Genomic DNA, 19,541 nt, shown 5'->3' with positions numbered 1-19,541 from the left:
TTATTAAATTGCTGGCTGCAAGTCTTCCTCGCTTTGGCGTGCCACCCGTCCCGATACCCCCGATCCAAAGACTTCTGACAACACCAGAACCGGTGTCCACCTATGTCATTGTAACCATCCCTGAAGGTGAATAGCTGCTCCCCTGTCTTAGAATGTCTTCCTGTCAGACGTGCACGATGCTCACACAAACGCCACACACCCCCTGGCTAGGAAATAATGGGATGAGTGTAAATGTGCCTGAATAATATGGTTCCATTTTCTTTGGCCTTAGGAGCAGGACAGACAAGACAGACACCTTCTGTCCACTAAGTACTCAGGCTTGGATTGTCTACTTTGTTCTCTGTAGACACGACGTCAAAGTCGGTGGAAAGTGTCTTCATCTTCCAGGAGAGGAGCGACGGCGAGCCGAATGCAGTCGCCCCAACATACGATGCCATCGTCGTGGAGCAGTGGACAATCATCGACGTGAGTGCCGACCGTCCTCTTTCCCCACAACTGGCTGGTCTTGTGCCTTTTATCAATTGGAAGTAGAACTTTTTTTCTATAGCCGAGAAAATAACAAGCGTTGTGTCCTTCCCTCCTTTAATGGAAGGAAATTGCGAGCCGGCAGCCTTTCAGATCTATAATTTAGGGAATTTGCTGTCATTTGTGTAGCAGCGCAAAACTAGTTCGGATCGTAATTTTCTCTGAGCCGTCGCAGCCTGATGGTGGAGTGGGAAGCAGAGCACCCGCTGCAGGCAGGGTCCCGTTTTCAGAGCAGCTCCCCCTGTTGGAGGGAACTGGATGTGTCCCTTCTGCTGGGGGAAGGGGTAGAAACCAGTAGGAAGCAGCTTCATGCCCCCCCTCATCTGCCCTGGCCTGATTCTGCCCCCTTCATGTGGCAAATGGTGCCGTGTCACTAAATGTCAGCTTCCCCACACGATGTCGTCTGACCCCTTTCCTCCCACGTCGTTGGATTTTAATCAAACAAACATTTAAAAACGTCATTTCCCAATGATGGCGATCGGGTTTGAAATCTCTAGTTTCTGTTCGAGCGGCTTTAATCCGGTTTGATTTCCTGATGTCAGGTCAAAAGAGGTCAGCGCTGACAACAACTCAACAAACCCAACTAGATGAGAGGCACAACTGCTGCCTCGGTCTGGAAGTGCAGAGAAAATAGCCCTGAATTACAGAGAGTTAGTTGTTTCTTGTGTCTTTCATCAGATTCTTTCCTTTTTACTGTCTTTCACCCTGTCAGGTGTTTTTGTCTGAAGCTCAGGAAACAAACAAGATGCTTCGTTTAGAGGAAACCTGGCTTTGCTGGTCAAGTGCAAATGAAGCATCTTGAGATTTTGCTGGGCATACTGGGGTTTTAAATCTGCTGATATTTCTAAAATGTCAAAGTAAAAGTCTCCCAGACTCATTCATGCCAAAAAGGAAAACACACCCATTCCAGATGATACCACCATACAATATATTTGTACAATAAATCATGTTTATTAATGAAATTACGGGACAGTATGCATTAATATATTCAGTATTACATATGATTAATTTACGTGGAGGCAACAGCCGAACACAGAGGTCAGCTTGAAAACTGAGCTTAAAAGAATACACACACACACACACACACACACACACACACACACACACACACACACACACACACATATATATCCATTTTCATCATTTTAAGTTAATTCCAAAAACTGAATAGAGGAGGTGGACTTAAATGAAAACATTATATTGAACTCACTCACCCGAACAGAGGTGAAAAACGGAGTAAGTGACTCAGTTTAGTGTCAGCTCCTCGTTTGTCCTCAAGGTAAAAATCAATATACAAGCTTGTGTGGAACAAATATACCATAACGTCCTTCCTCTGACAGCGTCTCACAGGAGTCGTGTGTAAACAGACCTCTGCTAAATGACACTGCTAAAGCTGCAGGAGGATGTTGTGATGAGGTCTGTCATTATCTGGATGGAGCAGCAGAGGAGCACCAGGCTGGAGTGTGTGTTAAAGCAAACACCCGAACATTCTGAGAGGACTTCAGTGTTTCCGAGAAGCTTCTGACAAAATCGCTTTTGTCATTAATCCTGGTCGATACTGACCAGGTTAGTCCAGTTTGAAACATACTGGGCATCAGCAAACCCCTCTGGAGAAAGCTTGGTGCAGACAGCCTGAGGCAGCACAGGTGACGACGGGATGCTGGAGACTTACGGACACATGAGGCTCCGGCTGGGGGACTGGATGCAGCAGGATGCTGGAGATAGGTCTGGGGCAGGTGCAGAGGTCACAGGTCAGGCTAGAGGTGGACATCGAGCTGACACAAGAGCTGGATCTGTCCGAAGGTTGGTATGCTGAAAGTTAGCCAGCGCAGCGGCTCGGTTTGCCCAGAGGCTATTGAAGCTTCTGAGGCTGTGGGGAAGCTGTTGGCCAAACCCTGAAGCTGGCAGGGGCTGGTTTTCTGGGCCAGGCTGAGAGATGCGAGGGGGTTGGGGGGGTGGGGGGGGGGGGGGGTGGGGGGGGGGGTGGTTGTCTACCTGCTCACATTTGGTCATGTCCTGTCGTTGTTGCTGAGGTGAGCTTTGGAGCCACCGTGCAGATCAATGTGAGGTCACTGAGTTTAGCAGATAAGATCAGGAGATTGGAGGATTGGAGGGGGGGTGGCAAATGAAGCTGTAATCAAATCCACAGAGAGCTGAGAGGAAGAACTTAAGGAGAGGAAACAAGAAAAACTGGCTAATAAAACTGGGACTGGTGACTTGATGTGGAAATATATGTAAAGTAGAACAACTGCAAATAAAGAAGCTCCACTGCAGGTCGAAGCCAACGAAGAGAGGCGTTCTCAGTTGCTCTGGGCCTTTACTCTAATGCTCCTACAGTTTAAAGACCCAGAAGTGCTCCGGTGGGAACGAGCAGGGCCCAGAAAGGTGCAGAGAGCTTCACAGCCCAGCAGAGCTCTCACGTTCCACCGCTGCATTCGGTAGTTGATGTGCTGTTTATGTCTGCTGATAACGTGGGGCTGTCAGTTTATGTGGAAGTCAGAACCAGCCACGGTGCCAAAATAACACCTGCAATGACGTCTTTAAGATTCATTAGTTCAACATGGAAGAAGTTTGTAGACTCAACTGAATCTTTTGGTGATTTATGATGCATCACAGAAGGTCCTGAATTATTTCAAATTACTCCATTGTGATTTATGAAGCAGACTTCAGCTATTTCAAGGTTGGAGTTTCTCTGGTTTTTACCCTGCTGACCAACTCAACAAAGCCATAATCAGTCAGACGGTCTCCTCACAGAGGGCTCTGTTCCTCCTTTAGGGCTCCCGTTTTTTTGTGATTAAAGCCGTCACTGGTGGCGCTGAAGCAGCCGATGCTGACTGCTGCATTACTGAGGTGTTAAGGCTCATTTTAAACCCAAGGCTTCAGGACTTTTAAATGCATTTTGACACTTTTATTGCTGTATTATTAGTGTGCAAATGTCAAGTCGAGCAAAACTGAAAATGCGCTTCCTCTTAGAGTCATTATAGAGCAAAGGGGATCCCAGTACAGTGACCTTGTCTGCTGGTCATTTTATCATTTTATAGTCTATCCAAAGAAAGGTCAGAGTTCCCTCAGTGGTAAACAGCTAAAGAAGAACTTTGATCCAACAGCCAGCAGAGGACAACAATTGGAACACAAATATTCCAGATTCCAGATTAATTCAAAACATTTTAGCCATAAACTCTGCTTGTCCTCTTCAGGACAGTGCTTCATTCTCACTTTGCTTTAGAGACTTTTTATAGAAGCTTTGTGTGTCTGACTCCAAACCAGCTGGGTCCTCTCATTCTTGGAATGAACTCTTCCTTTTTGCTATTAGGATCCAGCAGCACACAGTAAACTGCCTTCCAAAACGTTCATGTGGCTTGAGTCAAAGAAGTGTTGTCGGACAATGAGATCCTGTTTCCTTTGATGTTCCTGCCTCTGATGCGTAATTATAACGAAGCAGACGAGCTCAAACCTGCCGAATTGTGAGGGGAGAGTCCTCCAGGACTCATGTCGCCTCTGCGCTGCACACAAAGTTGTCTCGCTGTGATCTAAAGTTATGGATTTTCTTCCAGAAAGCTTCCTGTAAGTTGTCAAACAGGAAGCTTTCTGCGGACCCAAATCCATTAGCCGGAGCAGAAAGCTGATGTCTTCGTAGTGAAGACATTTTTAACTTCTGTATATGGGAAGTCACATGGAATCGGTTCTTTTAGGGCTTTAAACAGCAACTGCTCATTTATGTTGCTGAAACCTATCTGAGGAAAAAGATAAAAGAAAAGACTAAAGAGAGAACTAAAGATCAAAGAAAAAATGCTGCACCATAACTGGACTGTTGCTGAAACCCTGATGATGATGATGGTGATGATGATGATGATGATGATAAAAACTTTCCCCAAGGACAGTTATTTAAGGTTTTTTTTAAGGGTTTATTTTGGACCCTGAATTATTCGTATCTAACCACCTTCGCCACGTTTTCGAATAACAAAGATCCTAAAGTACATCAGAATCATGGTGGTGGACAGCTGCCTGGATCCTTGATGTCCAGACAAAGACAAAGACAAACAAACCTGCAGCAGCATCCTGCAAAGCTAACACAAGTGTCAACAAGTGCCTACGTGTGTTGCTGGAATGGATCATTTTCCGACTGATGCCGATCTCTGAATTTGTTTTAAGAGTTCAGTTGGATAAAAGGTGTCTCTTGTTGTAAATGTGGCGTGATGGTGATAAAACGGGCTCAGCCTGTTCCGCCTCACCCAGGTTTTGTCTTAAAGCTCTTCAGATATTTGACCAAATCGCTCCACACCACTGTGACAATAAAGCGTCTCCTCGCTTGAACCTTTATGAAACGGCGACAGCGACGATTTCTTTGGGTCAATAATGGCTGCATTCAGATCTTTCTCGGGGAAGTGGAGGTTGTTAAGATCAGCAGGAAACTGTGTCAGCAGCTGCTACGAACGCTGTGATGGTGAAAGTTTCTGGCACATCTGATAAAGTCACCGCTTCCTGTTGTGATGACCTTTAGAGGGACGGTCAGGTGCATCAACCCGATGTTCAGAGGAGATGCTGATGGCTTAGAAACGCACAACAACATGGTGGGAGAAGCTTTTTTCCAGAAGTTTCAGGGTAGAATCAGGCCCAGAGGTGATTGAGTCTCACGTCCTCCACAGACGAGGGAGTGGCTCCAGCAGGAAAATGCTGATGCTGCCTGTAGGAACAAAATAAATGGTGCTTGTGTAAATAATGCCTGGATCAGTGGCTTATGTTCGAAAGATCAGCTCTTTGCATCTTCAGAGTCTAGATTGCTGCAGGTCTGTTTGTGCATGAACGGTGAACCTGGTCAATACAAATCTGTGGAAGAAAAATGAGGCTGCAGGCTGGACTGGCCTTAAGTGTTTTACTCCAGTCTGTCTCCGGGCAGAAAGTGAGCACTGCCTGCTGATCCTTCTCACAAATGTACTCGCCTCTATTTCTATCTGTGATTAATCACCAGACTGCTGCACAATTAAGGGAGGAACAGCTTTGATCACCTGACTTTCACACCTCCGCCAGAGCGGTGGCTGGGCTGTTGCTGCCTGGACTGGATCTGCTTGTGCTGAGCAGCTCAGGGAAACACTTGTTCATGTTGGTGGCGTCTTCTATTCACACCAACTCAGGAATGTGCCTTTAAAAAATGGGACCGTCTCAATCCTGAGGTCAAGTCTTTGCTTTTACAGATGTTAAATATTTAATTTTACACAGATTTTATTTATTTTGGTGCGTGCGTGTGTGTGTTCTTGTACTTGCTTCATATTGAGAACCAAAATCCACATTCTGCTAAAAAAGTGAGGACATTTTTGGGAAGTGAGGATATTTTGGCTGGTCCTCACACTGTGAGAGTCAAGACATGTCTGTAATGTACTCTAGACGTGGGTGTAGGTCAGCGTCAGGGAGCTGGTTGGATTAGGAGGAGCTGGAGAAGGTAATATGGCCATGAAAGACCTCACAAAGATAGAACAATGATGGGCATGCACATGCGTGTGTGTGTGTGTGTGTGTGTGTGTGTGTGTGTGCGTGTGTGCGTGTGTGTGTGTGCGTGTGTGTGTGTGTATTTTTACTTTGGTCAAATATTGTGTCCATGTTAATGGTGTCTCTGTTTAAACGTGGCTCTGGGAAAACCACGCCTCATTTAACGTTCTCTGCTCGTTTCAATATTTGCCATAAGCGTTCTCACACTGACTGTTCCGGCAGGTTCTCCTCAGGAACAGAGCCGGCGGCCTGGAGACGGCCCCAGAATCTGTATTGCAGCTGATTCGTGTATCAGTTTGAGTCTCGGCTCTGAACAAACATGGACAACGTGCGTTTTAATGAAGTCGGGCCATCAGAGGACCGATGTGATGTTCCAGACTCTTCCTGTGTCTAACTGTCCCTGTTTGTCCACAGGGCTTACAAGTGAAGGCAGACTATGTCCCTCTGCTTCAGTCCTTGGCCACATTTGGATGGAGACTCACCTGTGTGCTGCCGACGCCCGTCATTAAGACCAACAGGTATTAACCAACCTCTACCAGCTAATGGACCGACCCAGCAGCTGTGACCAATGTGCCTCCAGAGGAAGAGTAAATGATAAGGTTTAATAACTCGAATTAAGTGGGTCTGGCCATAAATGTCTTTCAAGTCCTAAAGTACAAATCCTAAATCTAAGAGCTGAAGGAGCCAGCAGAGAGCAGGAGAACTGGAGTCCCGTTGGCACATCTCAAAATCGTTGTTCTTCAGGGTGGCTGAGGGAGAGGAACCGTCTGAGTTTAACCACTGAGCGGACCAGCACACGGTTCTGAGCCGCAGCAACAGGTCCAACACATATTTGGCCTCCACGTCCTCTTTGGACTGAAGCCACTCTAGAAGGTGTCTCAGCCAGGCGTCGGTTCTGGACTTTTGAACCTGAAATGGTTCCCTCTCTGTCACCCTGTTGATGGAACCTTCCTGATTGCTTTGTGCCCCCCCCCCCCCCCCCCTCAGCCTGCCATGTTTCCCGTTTCCCCCCAGCATTGCTGATTAATTACCTCTGTTTTCAGTTTTTCTACATTCTCCCGTCTCTTCATCACACAACAGTGGAACGTGTCTAATTAATCAGCCTTGGCCTGGATACAGTACCGAACACAGCCCGTGTTCCCGCCTGCTTGCAGAACATTCCGTGCACTAAAGTCGTGGCTGCTTATCCATTTCACATAAGTAATTCTTGTTGCACTTGTTTTTGTTTTTTGCTTTTCATTTCTTAATGGCGAACGCAACTGAGGGTTTGCTGACTGCACTTGATCTGGAGGGCTCGGATAAGCGTCAGTGATCTCAATTGCTTCTGAAATTAATGTTAACTGATGCTTTGCAGCCTCTCCACACAACATTAATTCATGTCGTTGTCTCTGGCCAGCCGCTCGTGTTTGCCGCATTCAATTAATGCAGAGACTAATCACATTTAGAGTTATTCCCTGCAGTAAATGGGAATTCCTCTGCCTTAACTATGGATCAAGGAGGTTCAGACACACGATTTAATTACTGTAGCTTCACTTAATGTATCAGACACAGAGGAGTCAACAAACTAGATCACAGTGGAGGAAAGATGGGTCCATTAAGGCTGTTCCTCTTCCTAAAGCAACATCTAGACAGCTGATGCTCTCTCTATATATACATACAGTATATCTCTATACACGTTTGCTCTTCATAACAATAAATGTTGTCTATTAAATGTTTAAAGATTAGGAATTGATCCACATTTATGAATGAAAGCAGCGCTGGCTGGCTCAGCTGTAGGTGTTTCAAGAGACTGTAACTTAAGGGGATTTGGAGATTTTGACTCTTTTGTTTGGCTTGGTTTGGGTTTGTGAGGGTAGAAGATGTAGAACATCAGTGGGGACCCAAACAGCGCTGAGTTCCTGTTCAAGTTCCAGATTTAGAAGCACCTGGTGAAGCACGTGTTGGGTCGGCTCAACAGAAGCTTTCTAACTAACGGAGCCATCCACCCCTCTGCCTTCATGGATTAGGCTTTTTGGGGGGGGGGGGGGGCTGAGATTACTACTGTGATTCCCCAGAATATCCAGCATAATGGATGGCCTACAAACCAGCACGCTGACAGTGGAAGGAGGAAACGGAAGAAAGAACTAGTTTTAGATTTGGACGGTTCCCATTGTGAGCCTCATGAAAGCAGATCTAAAAGCATCTGCTGCAGAGAGGATGGAGCTTTGCTGCCGACCCTCCTTCCTCCACAGTATCCACAGACCTCCTGCACGTCCCCGTTAGGGTTGGTGTCATCAGCTCTCTTTTGTCTGCACTTTATTGAGCTGGTGTCAAACGGCAGCATGTGAGAACACGTGTGCTCTTCATCCACCACCCCTCATACCAGGAGAGCTGAGGGAGCAGCTCCAAGTGATGGTCACAGCTGGGCCGGTCCAGGGATGAGGAAGAGGAGCCCATGTAGGACCAGAGGCTGGAGCACATGAAGTCCACTCAGGACCGAAGCTGCTCTGATGATTCTGCGTGTTCTTGCCAGGTCACGTGTCAGAACAGGGATGGATGAGAATACAGGAAGCAATATTTGCTTCCTCACAGGAATAGAAAGATTGGACCTGGACAGATATTAGTGTCTGAAAAGAGCAATTCTTGGTGATTATTCGATTATTCAGGGGGCAGCTCCACCAACATCCATCCTGAAATCTCCTCCTTTCGTAACGAGCGTCTAATTGTGTAACTCATTACCCGTTGAAGACTTTGAATGAGAATGTTTGCTTGGGGAAGTGACATTTGAACCATCACTCTGTTTTTCTTATCTTTTTTCTGCTGAAGTGATGGAAGTTTGTCCACCAAGCAGATCGTTTTCCTGCAGAGACCCATCCTGGACCGGAAGAGGCGGGAATCAAAGGTACCTTTCCATTTTTCTTTCGTGGAAAACCAGTGCTGCTCTCTAGCCTGTATACAAGCACTCAGGACCAGCACTCCCCGCCAGTCCCCCAGTTTAGAGGCATCGGGAGAATCCAAAGTCTGCAGAAATCATTCAAGTAATTGAGGACAGATTGCACAGATTCTGCTTTCTTTGTCTTTGTCTGGTGAGCCTAAGGGCCACTCATATTTTTTTCTTATAATGTCCCCAATTTCCTTCTCAGCAGGAGTAAGAATCATTTAAATTAGCCAGAAATCCCAGTGCAGCATTAGCTCCACTGCAGGCCATGCATAATTAAGTCTGTGTGTACGGCTTCATGTCCCACTGCATACTAATGTAAACCTGTTGGCTTTGTTGTTTTTTTTATTTTAGAAATTGATCTTTAAGCCCAGAAGCAAGTCCAACAAGAACTGCAGCAACGAGACCACAAAGAACAAGAAGAAGAAAACCAAAAAGGAGAATAATGAGGAGGATACCACAACCTCTGACAGAGAAAAGGTCATAAAGGTAGAGAACAGACAAGCAAACGCAGCGAAGGGGAGCGAACAAGACCTCCGGTGTGAGGGGTCTATGGGTGAGCTAGACCTCCAGTCAGAGGCGGGAGGTGAGGAAGACGCAGCAGAAACTGTCCTGAAAAAAGGGGGAGAAGAAGAAGAGACGGCGCCTGATGGAGAAGCTTCGCCAGAGCCGTTAGGAACCGCTGAGGAGATCGACATCAGCGTGACCATGGAAGCGCAGAGCAAGACCAAAGAAAAGGAGGACCAGAGGGAGGCAGAAGATGATGGTGTGATGAAGATGGACGGAGACGAGGAGGGGGGCGACCTGGTCCAGGGTGAGCCGGCAGGTGTGGAGGTCTTTTCCAAGGAGATCGAATCTTCTGGTCAAAATCCAGAAGAAGAGCCGCAGGAATCGGTCTAGGTTTGCCCCCCACCCAACCTCTAAGCCCCCCCCCCCTTCCCTTCCATCATGAGAACTGGCTTTTCCCTTATCTAAATTAATGGGGCTTTAAATCCCCACAGCAGCAGGATCCTAAACCTTTTATCTTTTATCTCTCATCGCTCTGCAGCTTGATGCAGACCTGGCAGTTCCACGGACCAGCAGACATCCGCTCTGCTGTGGAACAACCACACATACTGAATGTATAGAACCAACGGGAGACCTGGTGCAGCCCAGCACGGCCCATAAATGGATACGGAACAGGCGTTAGTTGCAAAGTCTGACCTGTTTAGCTTGGATGGACGAGACGAGACGTAGAACTTTGAGAGAAATGGTTCTGAAATTTAATAGGAGGAGTTTAAATTGGACATTTCTTGACCCGGTGGAAAAAAAACCACACTAACAGACAATTAGGACAGAGGACTGGGGAGGGAACCTTATTGGACAGAAGACAGGAGCTCCTGAGACCCCCCTGCCTGTTGTTAGCATGTTAATGATTTAGCTAATGAGTCCAGAAAACGCAGCCTCTGCAAACTACTGATCTTAAGAAGCTGCCCAAACAATGATGCTGTTCTTCTGTGCCTTAAAGAGGCAGAGAGTCACCCTCATGTGAGCAGAGTGGTCAGAACCGTCTCAGAACCGTCTCAGAACCCCTGATCTGAAAACAACCATCCTGTTCGCCATCGCGACCAAACCGACAGTTTTATGACCCCGCAGAAAAAAACATTTGTGAATGGAAACAACTGACACTTCCTGTCTCCCCTAGAGCCCAAATCTCAGAAACCATCCAGAACCAGAAGCACCCTGGTTCCGACATGCTTCAGAGGCCCGCTGTGAGCGATAGGAGAATCACGCTCACCTTCTCCCTCAAACACACAGACATTTAACGTTCAATAATGAAATATTAATGGAATCTGTCTGCCTGCTTCTAGCGAGCAGATTAAGGAAAAGTCTGAGCGGATCCCCAGCAGGTGGAAGCAGCTTTGGACTCCGACCGTGACCCGTGTTCCTTCTGGTGCGTTCTGAGAGCTAGAGGTGATGGCAAAGGCATTTGTTGCGACAGGCAATCCAAAGCAGAGTGAGGAGATAATTGTTTACGCTGAGCTCTAAGCCGTCAAGTGCTTCAAAGTGAGCTGATAATCACTCTGTGGCGTGGTGGGCTGAGCCCACCTTGCATACAGAATGTTCTAGACTCAAAGACTAGTCTGATAAGAAAGTGAAATTCAGCTGAATGTCTGCAGCTCGGTGTAGAACTCGGCGTTCATACGCACCCGCTTATCTCGCAACACAGAAACGGGATTTATTTCTGCACAAAGTAGCATTTTTAATTACCTGTCGAGTCGATGGCCACCAACAAGCGCCCGCGTGCACAAAACAAAGCTTTGTGGTCGTTTACAGAGACGAGAACTGCGGTACCGAAGCACGTCCAACACGTGGCATTAAGGAATGTTTGCGGACCACTGTTCTCATTCATACGTCCTCTGTGTTTTGCTTTTCATTTCTTGGAGGCCTGATGTCATTTCTGCTAATGAGCAAATGTGTTTTCTAAGAGCTTTTCATTTTAGCCCAAGGGGTGGGGGGGTGGGGGGTGTTGGGAGGTGTTGGAGGGGTGTGACCTCGCCGTTAGCTCTCTAATGGATTTTGTCAGTGGGGTATCTGTCAGGAAGCATTCGTAATGGAGCTCCCGTATTGGGGAGGTATTGACAGCTAGCAGCTCAGCCTGGCGGCCCATTAACCCTGACATTCACCATGATGTCACACCTTTTAGTCCCGTCTAAACGCCACGTTTTCTACGGTTGCAGGTGAGTCCGGAGAATAAAGCTGGGTGCTCACAAGTGCTGGCCGACGTTGCCGAGACTGTAACTTAAGGGGATTTGGAGATTTTGACTCTTTTGTTTGGCTTGGTTTGGGTTTGTGAGGGTAGAAGATGTAGAACATCAGTGGGGACCCAAACAGCACTGAGATGTATGAAATGTAAAATGAGCAGTGTTTTCCTTCAGTGTAGACTATAAAACGGACCAGCTTAGCCTTACTGTTGCTGTAACCGGCCCACGGTCTGCTTCTAGAGCTGAGCCTGTGTTAATGTTCTATGTTAGTGGATCAGGACAGTCTTGCTGTCGGTGTTTTCAAGCCTTTTATTCCTGCCGCCCACACTGAGCGGGTAAAAACAGGTGTTTATTCATACGAAGGTATTTTTATGATTTTATTCTAACTGTCGTTGTTGTGGTGGTGGTCGTGTCGAATGAGGTGGATTTGATGGTTTCTTTGTGTTTGCGCTGCTGTTTTTGCAAAAGCTTGATGAACTGTGTTTCTGGCTGTTGCTTCGAGCTACCTCTGAAGGAATATCGCTGTTTTAAAAGGAACGCCAGGAGGAACGCTCCTTAGTTTAGCCCTCCTCTCTCAAGGCAGACATGGTCAACATTCATATGTATCACCACAGATGTACTCACACATTTGCACAAGCACATGACAAATAACCACTATATTAAAGACGTCGTCTTATGGATGGTTTTTCCTATATTTTCTTTGCTTTGTTTGTCCTCCCAGCTGCAGCTTTCAGCTCTCTAAGCACGCGTGTCCTGCATGGAAGCTGCAGGGAAAAGTCACTTTATTTGCTTGAATCCTTTTCCAGATGTAATCCGTCGCTTTATTCTCGCAGTCATCTCTGTTGTTTATCATTTTTAAAACCACTTTTTTTTTTAGGGATTTGTTTGATTTTTCTCCGACACTTTAAAACCCAATCCGACTGGAATCTGGTGAAAACAGAAGGATCATTCCTGGTTGATCCCCACAAGCATTCATTAATAATCTCTACGTCTGTGTAGAGATGAGGCCGTGGCCCCCGGGGCCCCACCTTTGCCTGACATCTCTGGTATCCTGTACGTGCACATTTCCTGGGAAAAATCTGCCTTCTTGTGGTCAAAAAACATCTGCACGTGAGGAGGGAAAGGCGAGGCAGGAACTAAAAGGCCCTCTGCTGGACGCTGCCGTCCAAAAGAAGGGACCATTTTGATCCACGATTGACTTAAATACAACATTTACCAGCGTGGACCTACAGTATTTCTATTAAAAAATGGGGTAATATCCTTTTTCCTGTCTTATATCAGCATAATGGTTTCTTCTGAGCCTCAGTAGTGGCACTTGTGCAATTGTTTTTATTGTAAAGATGAATTGAATAAGTAATATGTAATGGTTCATTTGCTGTGTGCTAATATGATGTGAAATGGGCAAAATAGGAATGCCACAAGATACAATACGATGTCAGCATTGTTACTTCCCTGTCTTTCGCTCACAGCCTCTGTAAAATGTACTCTTGAGTTTTCTAAAATATTTTTTAGTCTTCTGGTGTGATTTTTTTTAATCTTCTCGGCTGCCATCTCCGGCACCGAGGAGCTTTGACCACGTGTGAACTTGTTGAGGAAGGAAGGCGTCAACATTTCTGTTGTTCATGATATCTGTACAATTTGTATATAATAAAAATGATTTATATTTAACGTGTACACGCCCTTGTGTCTTTTATGTCCGAGTGGAAAAGGAAACCTGTTCAAGAAACAGCTGCCATTTCTCAAGCTGGGAGCTTTGAGAGGAAGTCATTTAGCTAAAGATTTTGTCCTGAGAGGACAGACGTCCATGTCTGAAGCAGTTATGGATGCAGGGGACGGCTGTCTCTTGGACGTCCAACCTCACTATTTCAGAAATAGGAAATATGACAAGCAACATGGACGCTCGTGGTCTCAAGTCTCAAGCAGCGCTAGCGGGGTGACATGGACGGACTCCGCAAGGCCCGTCCACCAGGACCCTCAGCCACTTCCTGAAGGACAAGACAGCATTTCATTAAATTGAGGAAGAGGATTTATAAACCATCACTGAGGTGGTGTGAGCTTCCTCCTTTGAATCTGCTTTTGTATCTCACAGCAGTCGAGTTAATGCTACTTATGGACAGGAGCAGCACAGCGTGATTTACGATGAGCCCGAGAGAGCATGAGATCAATGGGGAGGGGGGTCAAAACCACAAGCATTAAATTAATTTGTCTCTCTGTAGTAGAGGTTAATGTTTCTGAGGGCACAGGAGGAACCACAAAGCTGTACCAAACACTCAGCCTACAGGACAGGTTCACGTCCAGTGTCACGTCCTGGGTAAGACAGAGCAATGCTAGTGGGGGGTGGGGGGTGGGGGTGGCTTTGATAGGATGAGGAGGACCAGCAAGGGGACCATCGGAGGGACAGCCCATGTTAGATGTCCCAGATGTGAATCCAGAGAGGCCAGACTGAGATAGTCCAGAGGAGGGACAGTGATGACACTGAGGATAAAGCTGCCAGACAGCTGAGACTGGACATGTGGAAATAGTTAGAGAGGACATGAAGTTACGGAAGAGAATGCATAACATTTAGGAAAGGGAAGGTTTGATCTTTTTGTCCTTGGTCTGTTGTGGACACGCTGGGTTTTGTTGTGTCCAATGAAATTACTGTCCTGCCGTTTTTTTCCGGTTTCCTGGACACGGTTTGAGATCCGGTTCTGGTGCAGCTCTGCCATCTAGTGGCCACTTGAGGAGAAGCAAAGTATAATAATAGAAAAGTGAGGAGGATGAAGAGTGGGAAGACAGTCGGTCCTGTTGACATACCCGTGCAGGTGTCTGGGGGACAGATGTTAAGGTCCGGACTAAGTTGTTCAGTGAGATGATAGAAGGTGAGACAATGACTGAGGAACAAAGGAGAAGAGTGCTGGTGCAGAACTGTGGTGAATAAATAGAAAGAGATGGAAAAGAGAAGTCAGACAGTCTAAGAGCAGAAGCAGCTGTTGCACTGACACTGTTGGTGGACAGAGACGTGCAGAGAAGGTCAGAGAGAGCAGCTGATTCTGTAGATCTGAGAAATCTCACGGCAGGAAGTGAGCTCCTACCGGGGGGGTCCAGGACATTCACCACAGCTGTGGGACAGTGGTGAGGTGTGACGGAGGAGTTCAAGGTAGGACCGCATCAGAGATCAGCCCTGAGCCGCTTCTCGTTACTATGGTGATGGACGGCTGAGATTGGGGGGACACGAGTGTCTTTGGACTAGGACGTTTACAGATGACATATAATGAGAGCAGGGATCAGGTGGAGGAGAGGTGGCATAAGGACGGATGTAAAGATGTGGACAAGAAGGTGGAGGACAGCGAGGCAGAGGAAGGAAAAAGGCAGACAAGCATACACACGTGAACACACGCACACACACATGCACACACGTGCTTGTTGGTTAATTAACAACAGTAAATCAGTGTTATCAACCTTTGTCAGTCTCTAGACTGTAAATTAATTATCCTACTCCTCTTTATTTTCTAATTGTTAATTACTTCTGTTCCAGCGGGGATTATGGGTAAAAGTGCACGTCAGCATCATTTCCACGTGCACATGCACGATGGGACTTTCCTGTGAGCTCGGTGGTTCATTAGACAGGGTGGACATGAGCTGGCCGAGAGGACGTCTGAGAGCAAACACGTCCAAACGGTTGTGCACGTGACAAGAGGAGGGAAAACTTGGGTCTCAGCGAAGAGGCGTGGAGCAGAGTGCATTCTGGGAAAATAGCCCTGATCCCCTTCATAGTGGGGCTGATGCAGATGGTTTCTGTCCCCGATCATGAAGTCCTGTCCGCGTCCTCTCTGGTCGTTAACGATGAACACGTGTGTTAACGACCATAAAGTGATTCTGATAAATGAATATTAGGCTGAAGGTTTTTAAAGTGCTTCAATAATGCTGAATTTAGCTTTGCAGTCAAGCAGGAAACCAACATTTCTGTCACTTCTCCATCAGATTATGGTCTGGCTGACGCTCCAATAAGGTTGACATGTGGAACCACGATGGGGACCGCTGTGTATTTCCTCTGAAGTGGTCTGATGTATATGACCTGAACCCTGGTCCCAGTTATGAGACCAAAGCGCCCCAGTGTGAGACGCGTCCCCGTATCGGGGTGATTTCCCCACCAGATGACATCAGGGGTGTTAAAGTCACAACACTCTTTGGAGTTTCCTTTTTTTATTGGTTCTTTTTCTTGGTTACGGCTGATTGTCGTAGCCTGGATCACGCTGCTCACCTCTCTGACATTCAACCGCTGCTCACTGCCAAGGAGGGAAAACACCAGTTAGCCATTTAGACACACGTCCAGGACACTAGTGGGTGGTTCTGGCACCGCCCCACTGGAATAGATCTGTTACCATCTTCCTAATCAGCCGTCCCTCCCACCTTCTGTGGCACGGAGCAGCAGTGGAAGCGGACGTCGTTGAGGGTGCTGTCGTCAAGGCCGTACTGGTACGCCTCCATCTTGCTCTCAATACCACAGATCCCCCCGTCCTGGCATTCCTGGCTCCACTGGCCGTACTCCCCCCAGGACATGCCGGGTCCCTCCAGCATCGGGTTGCTGCTGCAGCGGAACTTGATGTTGTTGACCGCCGTGTCGTCGCCGAACAGACCCTGATGGGGCTCCACGCGGATCTGGAAGGAGGTGAGGTAGCCGGAGGGGCAGTACATGGTGTGGGACCACTCACCAAAGCTGCCAAGACGGAGATGAGAGTCAGACAAAGTGGAGGCAAAGCTTCTGCTGTCAAACACGGATTTACTCAAACGCTGCAGGTTTTAGCTGTTCCTGTACTGCAGGATAGTGCTGAGAGGGCTTTCCTTCCACTCTATCCTCCCTGTGAGAGCGGTCAGCCCGGTCTGTGTTCATCACCAGCCTAATTAGCATGTTTCTCTTTCATTTTGAATGACTAACAAGTCCACAGGTGAATCGACTGTCTCTAAATGGCACCAGGAAGCCAGCGCGGCGCTTCACTCACTAGCCAGTGTGAGATTCAATGTAGTACAGGAAGCTTCTGTCTCCGTCTTGGGCACAAATGAGGCGGATGCCGTTCAGGGCGGTATCGTCCATGCCAAACTGGTTGGACTCCACCTGAGGACACAAACACGGCTTCAAAATCTGCTCAAACCAGGTCTCTTCCTCTCAGGTGAACCTTCAAATGACTGTGGTTTCAAACCCTTTGAACTGGAACGCGGAGCTGCAGAGTAATTACACATAAACGACTTCCTTCATTTGAATTTTCAGCCTAAAATGAGTGAAAGCTGGACGTTCATCACACTGATGAAGCAGCTGCTGGCTGGTTTAGAGGTGCCCCTACAGTCAAAACCACAGCTGTAAGATCATCGTTTGTGTTCATGTTACTTTTCCTTGAACTCCCGTGTGTGCGTTTACCCTGAGACTGAAGCCAACTGCGTAGAAGTTTTCAGGACACATCTCGGGCCATGTCCAGTCTCCAAACTTCTCTCCATTGGTGACGCTGAGGATGGATTTGTAGGATCTGCTGTTGAAGGCTGTGCCAGCACGCTGCAGAAACATCTTCTCCTCGCACAAGCCAACGGAGAGCAGAGCCAGCAAGGCCACAGCAGCGAGCACACGTGCCATCTTGGTAGCAGTGAGGCCGGACGCCCGCCTCAGAGCTCTTATAGCCTCCTCGGTGGACCCGTTGTCATCAGGTGGATCATTCACAGACTCGTTGTGGGGTGGGAACGAACAGCTGCATCTGGATCTGGATAAGAGGGGGAAAGAGTCAAACCTAATAACAATAATTAGCTTCTGTTTGTGGGGATTTGCAGATGTGATGTCTTGATCTCTTTAAACTGCAGCCCAGTGTTAAACAGCGGTGCCACTTTTGAAGATAAGAACGTCAGACAGATCAGGACGTCACAATAAGCGTTAATCACCTGATGTATGGTCATCTGTGATGATGCAGACAGTTAACGTTCTCATAATAACACCTCACACATCCGCCCAGCGTTGGGTTTCAGCTACTGTTACAGCTACTGGGCCAGCTACTGGGCCAGCTACTGGTTAAGCTACTGGTTAAGCTACTGGTTCTCTGTTACGTAACCTCTGGTTTCAGGCAGAAGTGAATCAGCGCGTCTGAGAATGTAACACATGACAGCCGTAACAGATGACGCATGCTGCTTTGTTAATGACCAATGTGTGACTTATTGTTTTAGAAATAAATACTAAATTTCTTGATTTTGGTATCTGCCATTGACAACATTTCATTTGCTTTCTGTGTATTTTGTGCAGTTGATGTGACAAAGATAAATCCATATTTTCCAAAGTCCAGTCGCACATTTTTAAATGTTTTAGAAAAGGTCACAAATGCTGATGATTCAAATCTGATGTGGACCAGTGCTTCATGAACTATTCTGTGTTATTTTGGTGATTAAGGAATGGTTACTATAGAAATGGACCATTTAAGTATCATCCCAAGGAACATTTGAGGGGGCTGAATCCTCTGTAGTGGTGTTTTTATCCACTATATAAATTTTATGATGAACAAAATAGAAATCCACACAGATATCGATACAGCAACAACATGTATTCTTGATCAAAGGTGTTAAAGAAAGCTCCAGGGTGAGTTTGGCACAGCAACTTATGGCATTTTTAAATGGGAAAAAAAAGATCTGCTGGGTTCTCTGAAGTCAAAGGTCATTGCCAGGAGCCAGATGTCATCTTCCCACAGTGTCATTTCTCTGCCCCCACAGCAAACTTTAAAAGTTTCATCCTCCTGAGATCTAATGCTTTTCTATATGTGCATATGGGGTCTGCAAAGGTTTGAGCATCCCGGGGCAGCGTTTTGTTACTGTGAACACTTCAGCAAATGAAAGATGAAATGATCTCCAAAAGATAAAACGTTACAGGTGACACACATCTGCCGAGTTTCTGCCCAACAGCGCCCCCTGTGGCCATGACCACGGCTTTTGTAGCAGCCAGCGGTCGTTCAGTGCTTGTTGGAGGGATTTCCCTCCATTATTCCTCAATATAGACACTTCTGCCAAAATTGAGCCATCACTGCTCTTCTGAGGTCTGTCTGCAGATTTCCAAAGATGTTCAGCTCAGGAGACTGTGAGGACCACAGTGAACCCTTCAGCTGGGGCTTCTTCAGGTGGTCCAAGGTTGTGTTTGGGGTGGGTTTAGGACCATCAACCATTAGTAGAAGCCACTCTCTTATAAAGCTGTGCTGATATCTTCTACCAGAATGTGTTGGAATTTCATTTAATCCAGTCTTCCTTCTACCTGTGAGATGTTCCCGCTGGCTGCAAGGCAACTCCGAAACCCCATGGATCCACCCCATTATTAACAGCCCGACAGATGTTCTTTTCTCTAAATGTTGTGCCGTTTATTAACTGACCTTTTCTCACTGCCCCAAGAGTTCTATTAGAACCTCATGGTTCCACAGGACTTGTCCATCAGACTCATCCAGATGTTCTTTCCCAAACATCTATTGATGAATTCTGTTGTCAGCATGCAGGAGACGTTTTCTACTGATGACTCTTCCATGGAGCTAATGTTTGTGTTCAACTGTGAATTCCATCTCAGGGGGCTGAAGGTCTTCTGCTGTCCAACAAGGTTCTGATTTGTTCTCTCTGACATGTTTGGTCTTCCAGACCTGATCTTTACCTCTACTGTTCCTGTTAAGTGCCATTTCATTGTGAACTGAGTTAATGGGGACCTCAAAACACTTTGCTAACTTCTCCAGTTTGTGGGCATGAACCATTTTCATTTTCAGAGTTCCACACAGCTACTCAGAGGAACCCAGTCTGAGTATTAATAAAGCTTTGAAACTATGACCGACCCTTGAAAGCCATGACTCTCATATGCTAGTGAAGGTCTCAGATCTCCTGAGGTTCTCATT

At 46.8% G+C, this 19,541-nt stretch overlaps 2 protein-coding genes across 3 annotated transcripts in view; one reads left to right on the top strand and one right to left on the bottom strand.

Moving 5' to 3' along the window:
- The window catches only part of LOC130532350 (raftlin-like), a 57,022-nt gene extending 43,680 nt beyond the window's left edge, over window positions 1–13,342 (top strand). Inside the window, exons 7-10 of the mRNA XM_057044965.1 lie at window positions 347–465; window positions 6,424–6,527; window positions 8,815–8,890; window positions 9,281–13,342. Coding sequence (XP_056900945.1) covers window positions 347–465; window positions 6,424–6,527; window positions 8,815–8,890; window positions 9,281–9,826 — 845 coding nt within the window. The 3' untranslated portion in view covers window positions 9,827–13,342. The remainder of the gene's footprint in view (window positions 1–346; window positions 466–6,423; window positions 6,528–8,814; window positions 8,891–9,280) is intronic.
- Window positions 13,343–15,838: 2,496 nt separating this feature from the next.
- Window positions 15,839–17,294, bottom strand: LOC130533155 (vitelline membrane outer layer protein 1-like). 2 transcript variants are annotated; one of them, XM_057046350.1, is made up of 4 exons: window positions 17,066–17,294; window positions 16,653–16,765; window positions 16,035–16,369; window positions 15,839–15,938 (listed from the first exon to the last, which is right to left on the bottom strand). In XM_057046350.1, the coding sequence occupies exons 1-3, from the start codon at window positions 17,273–17,275 to the stop codon at window positions 16,042–16,044; spliced, it is 651 nt and encodes a 216-aa protein (XP_056902330.1). In that variant the 5' UTR covers window positions 17,276–17,294; the 3' UTR covers window positions 15,839–15,938; window positions 16,035–16,041. The 2 variants fall into 2 exon arrangements, with proteins under 2 accessions (XP_056902330.1, XP_056902331.1); XM_057046351.1 differs by having other exon boundaries at window positions 16,063–16,369.
- Between the last annotated feature and the right edge of the window lie 2,247 nt (window positions 17,295–19,541).

This window comes from Takifugu flavidus, chromosome 10 (genome assembly GCF_003711565.1).
Source record: "Takifugu flavidus isolate HTHZ2018 chromosome 10, ASM371156v2, whole genome shotgun sequence".
Taxonomy (NCBI): domain Eukaryota; kingdom Metazoa; phylum Chordata; class Actinopteri; order Tetraodontiformes; family Tetraodontidae; genus Takifugu; species Takifugu flavidus.
Note: the sequence above shows the minus strand (reverse complement) of the source record. Positions and strands in the feature narration are given on the sequence as shown.

Bases quoted from the DNA above. Each gene is read 5' to 3' on its own strand.
- LOC130533155 (XM_057046350.1), bottom strand. From the start codon at position 17,275: ATGGCACGTGTGCTCGCTGCTGTGGCCTTGCTGGCTCTGCTCTCCGTT. The intron at 16,766-17,065 runs GTAAACGCACAC...TTGTGTCCTCAG, and splicing joins CAGTTGGCTTCAGTCTCAGG to GTGGAGTCCAACCAGTTTGG. The intron at 16,370-16,652 runs GTGAGTGAAGCG...CCGTCTTGGCAG, and splicing joins ATTGAATCTCACACTGGCTA to CTTTGGTGAGTGGTCCCACA.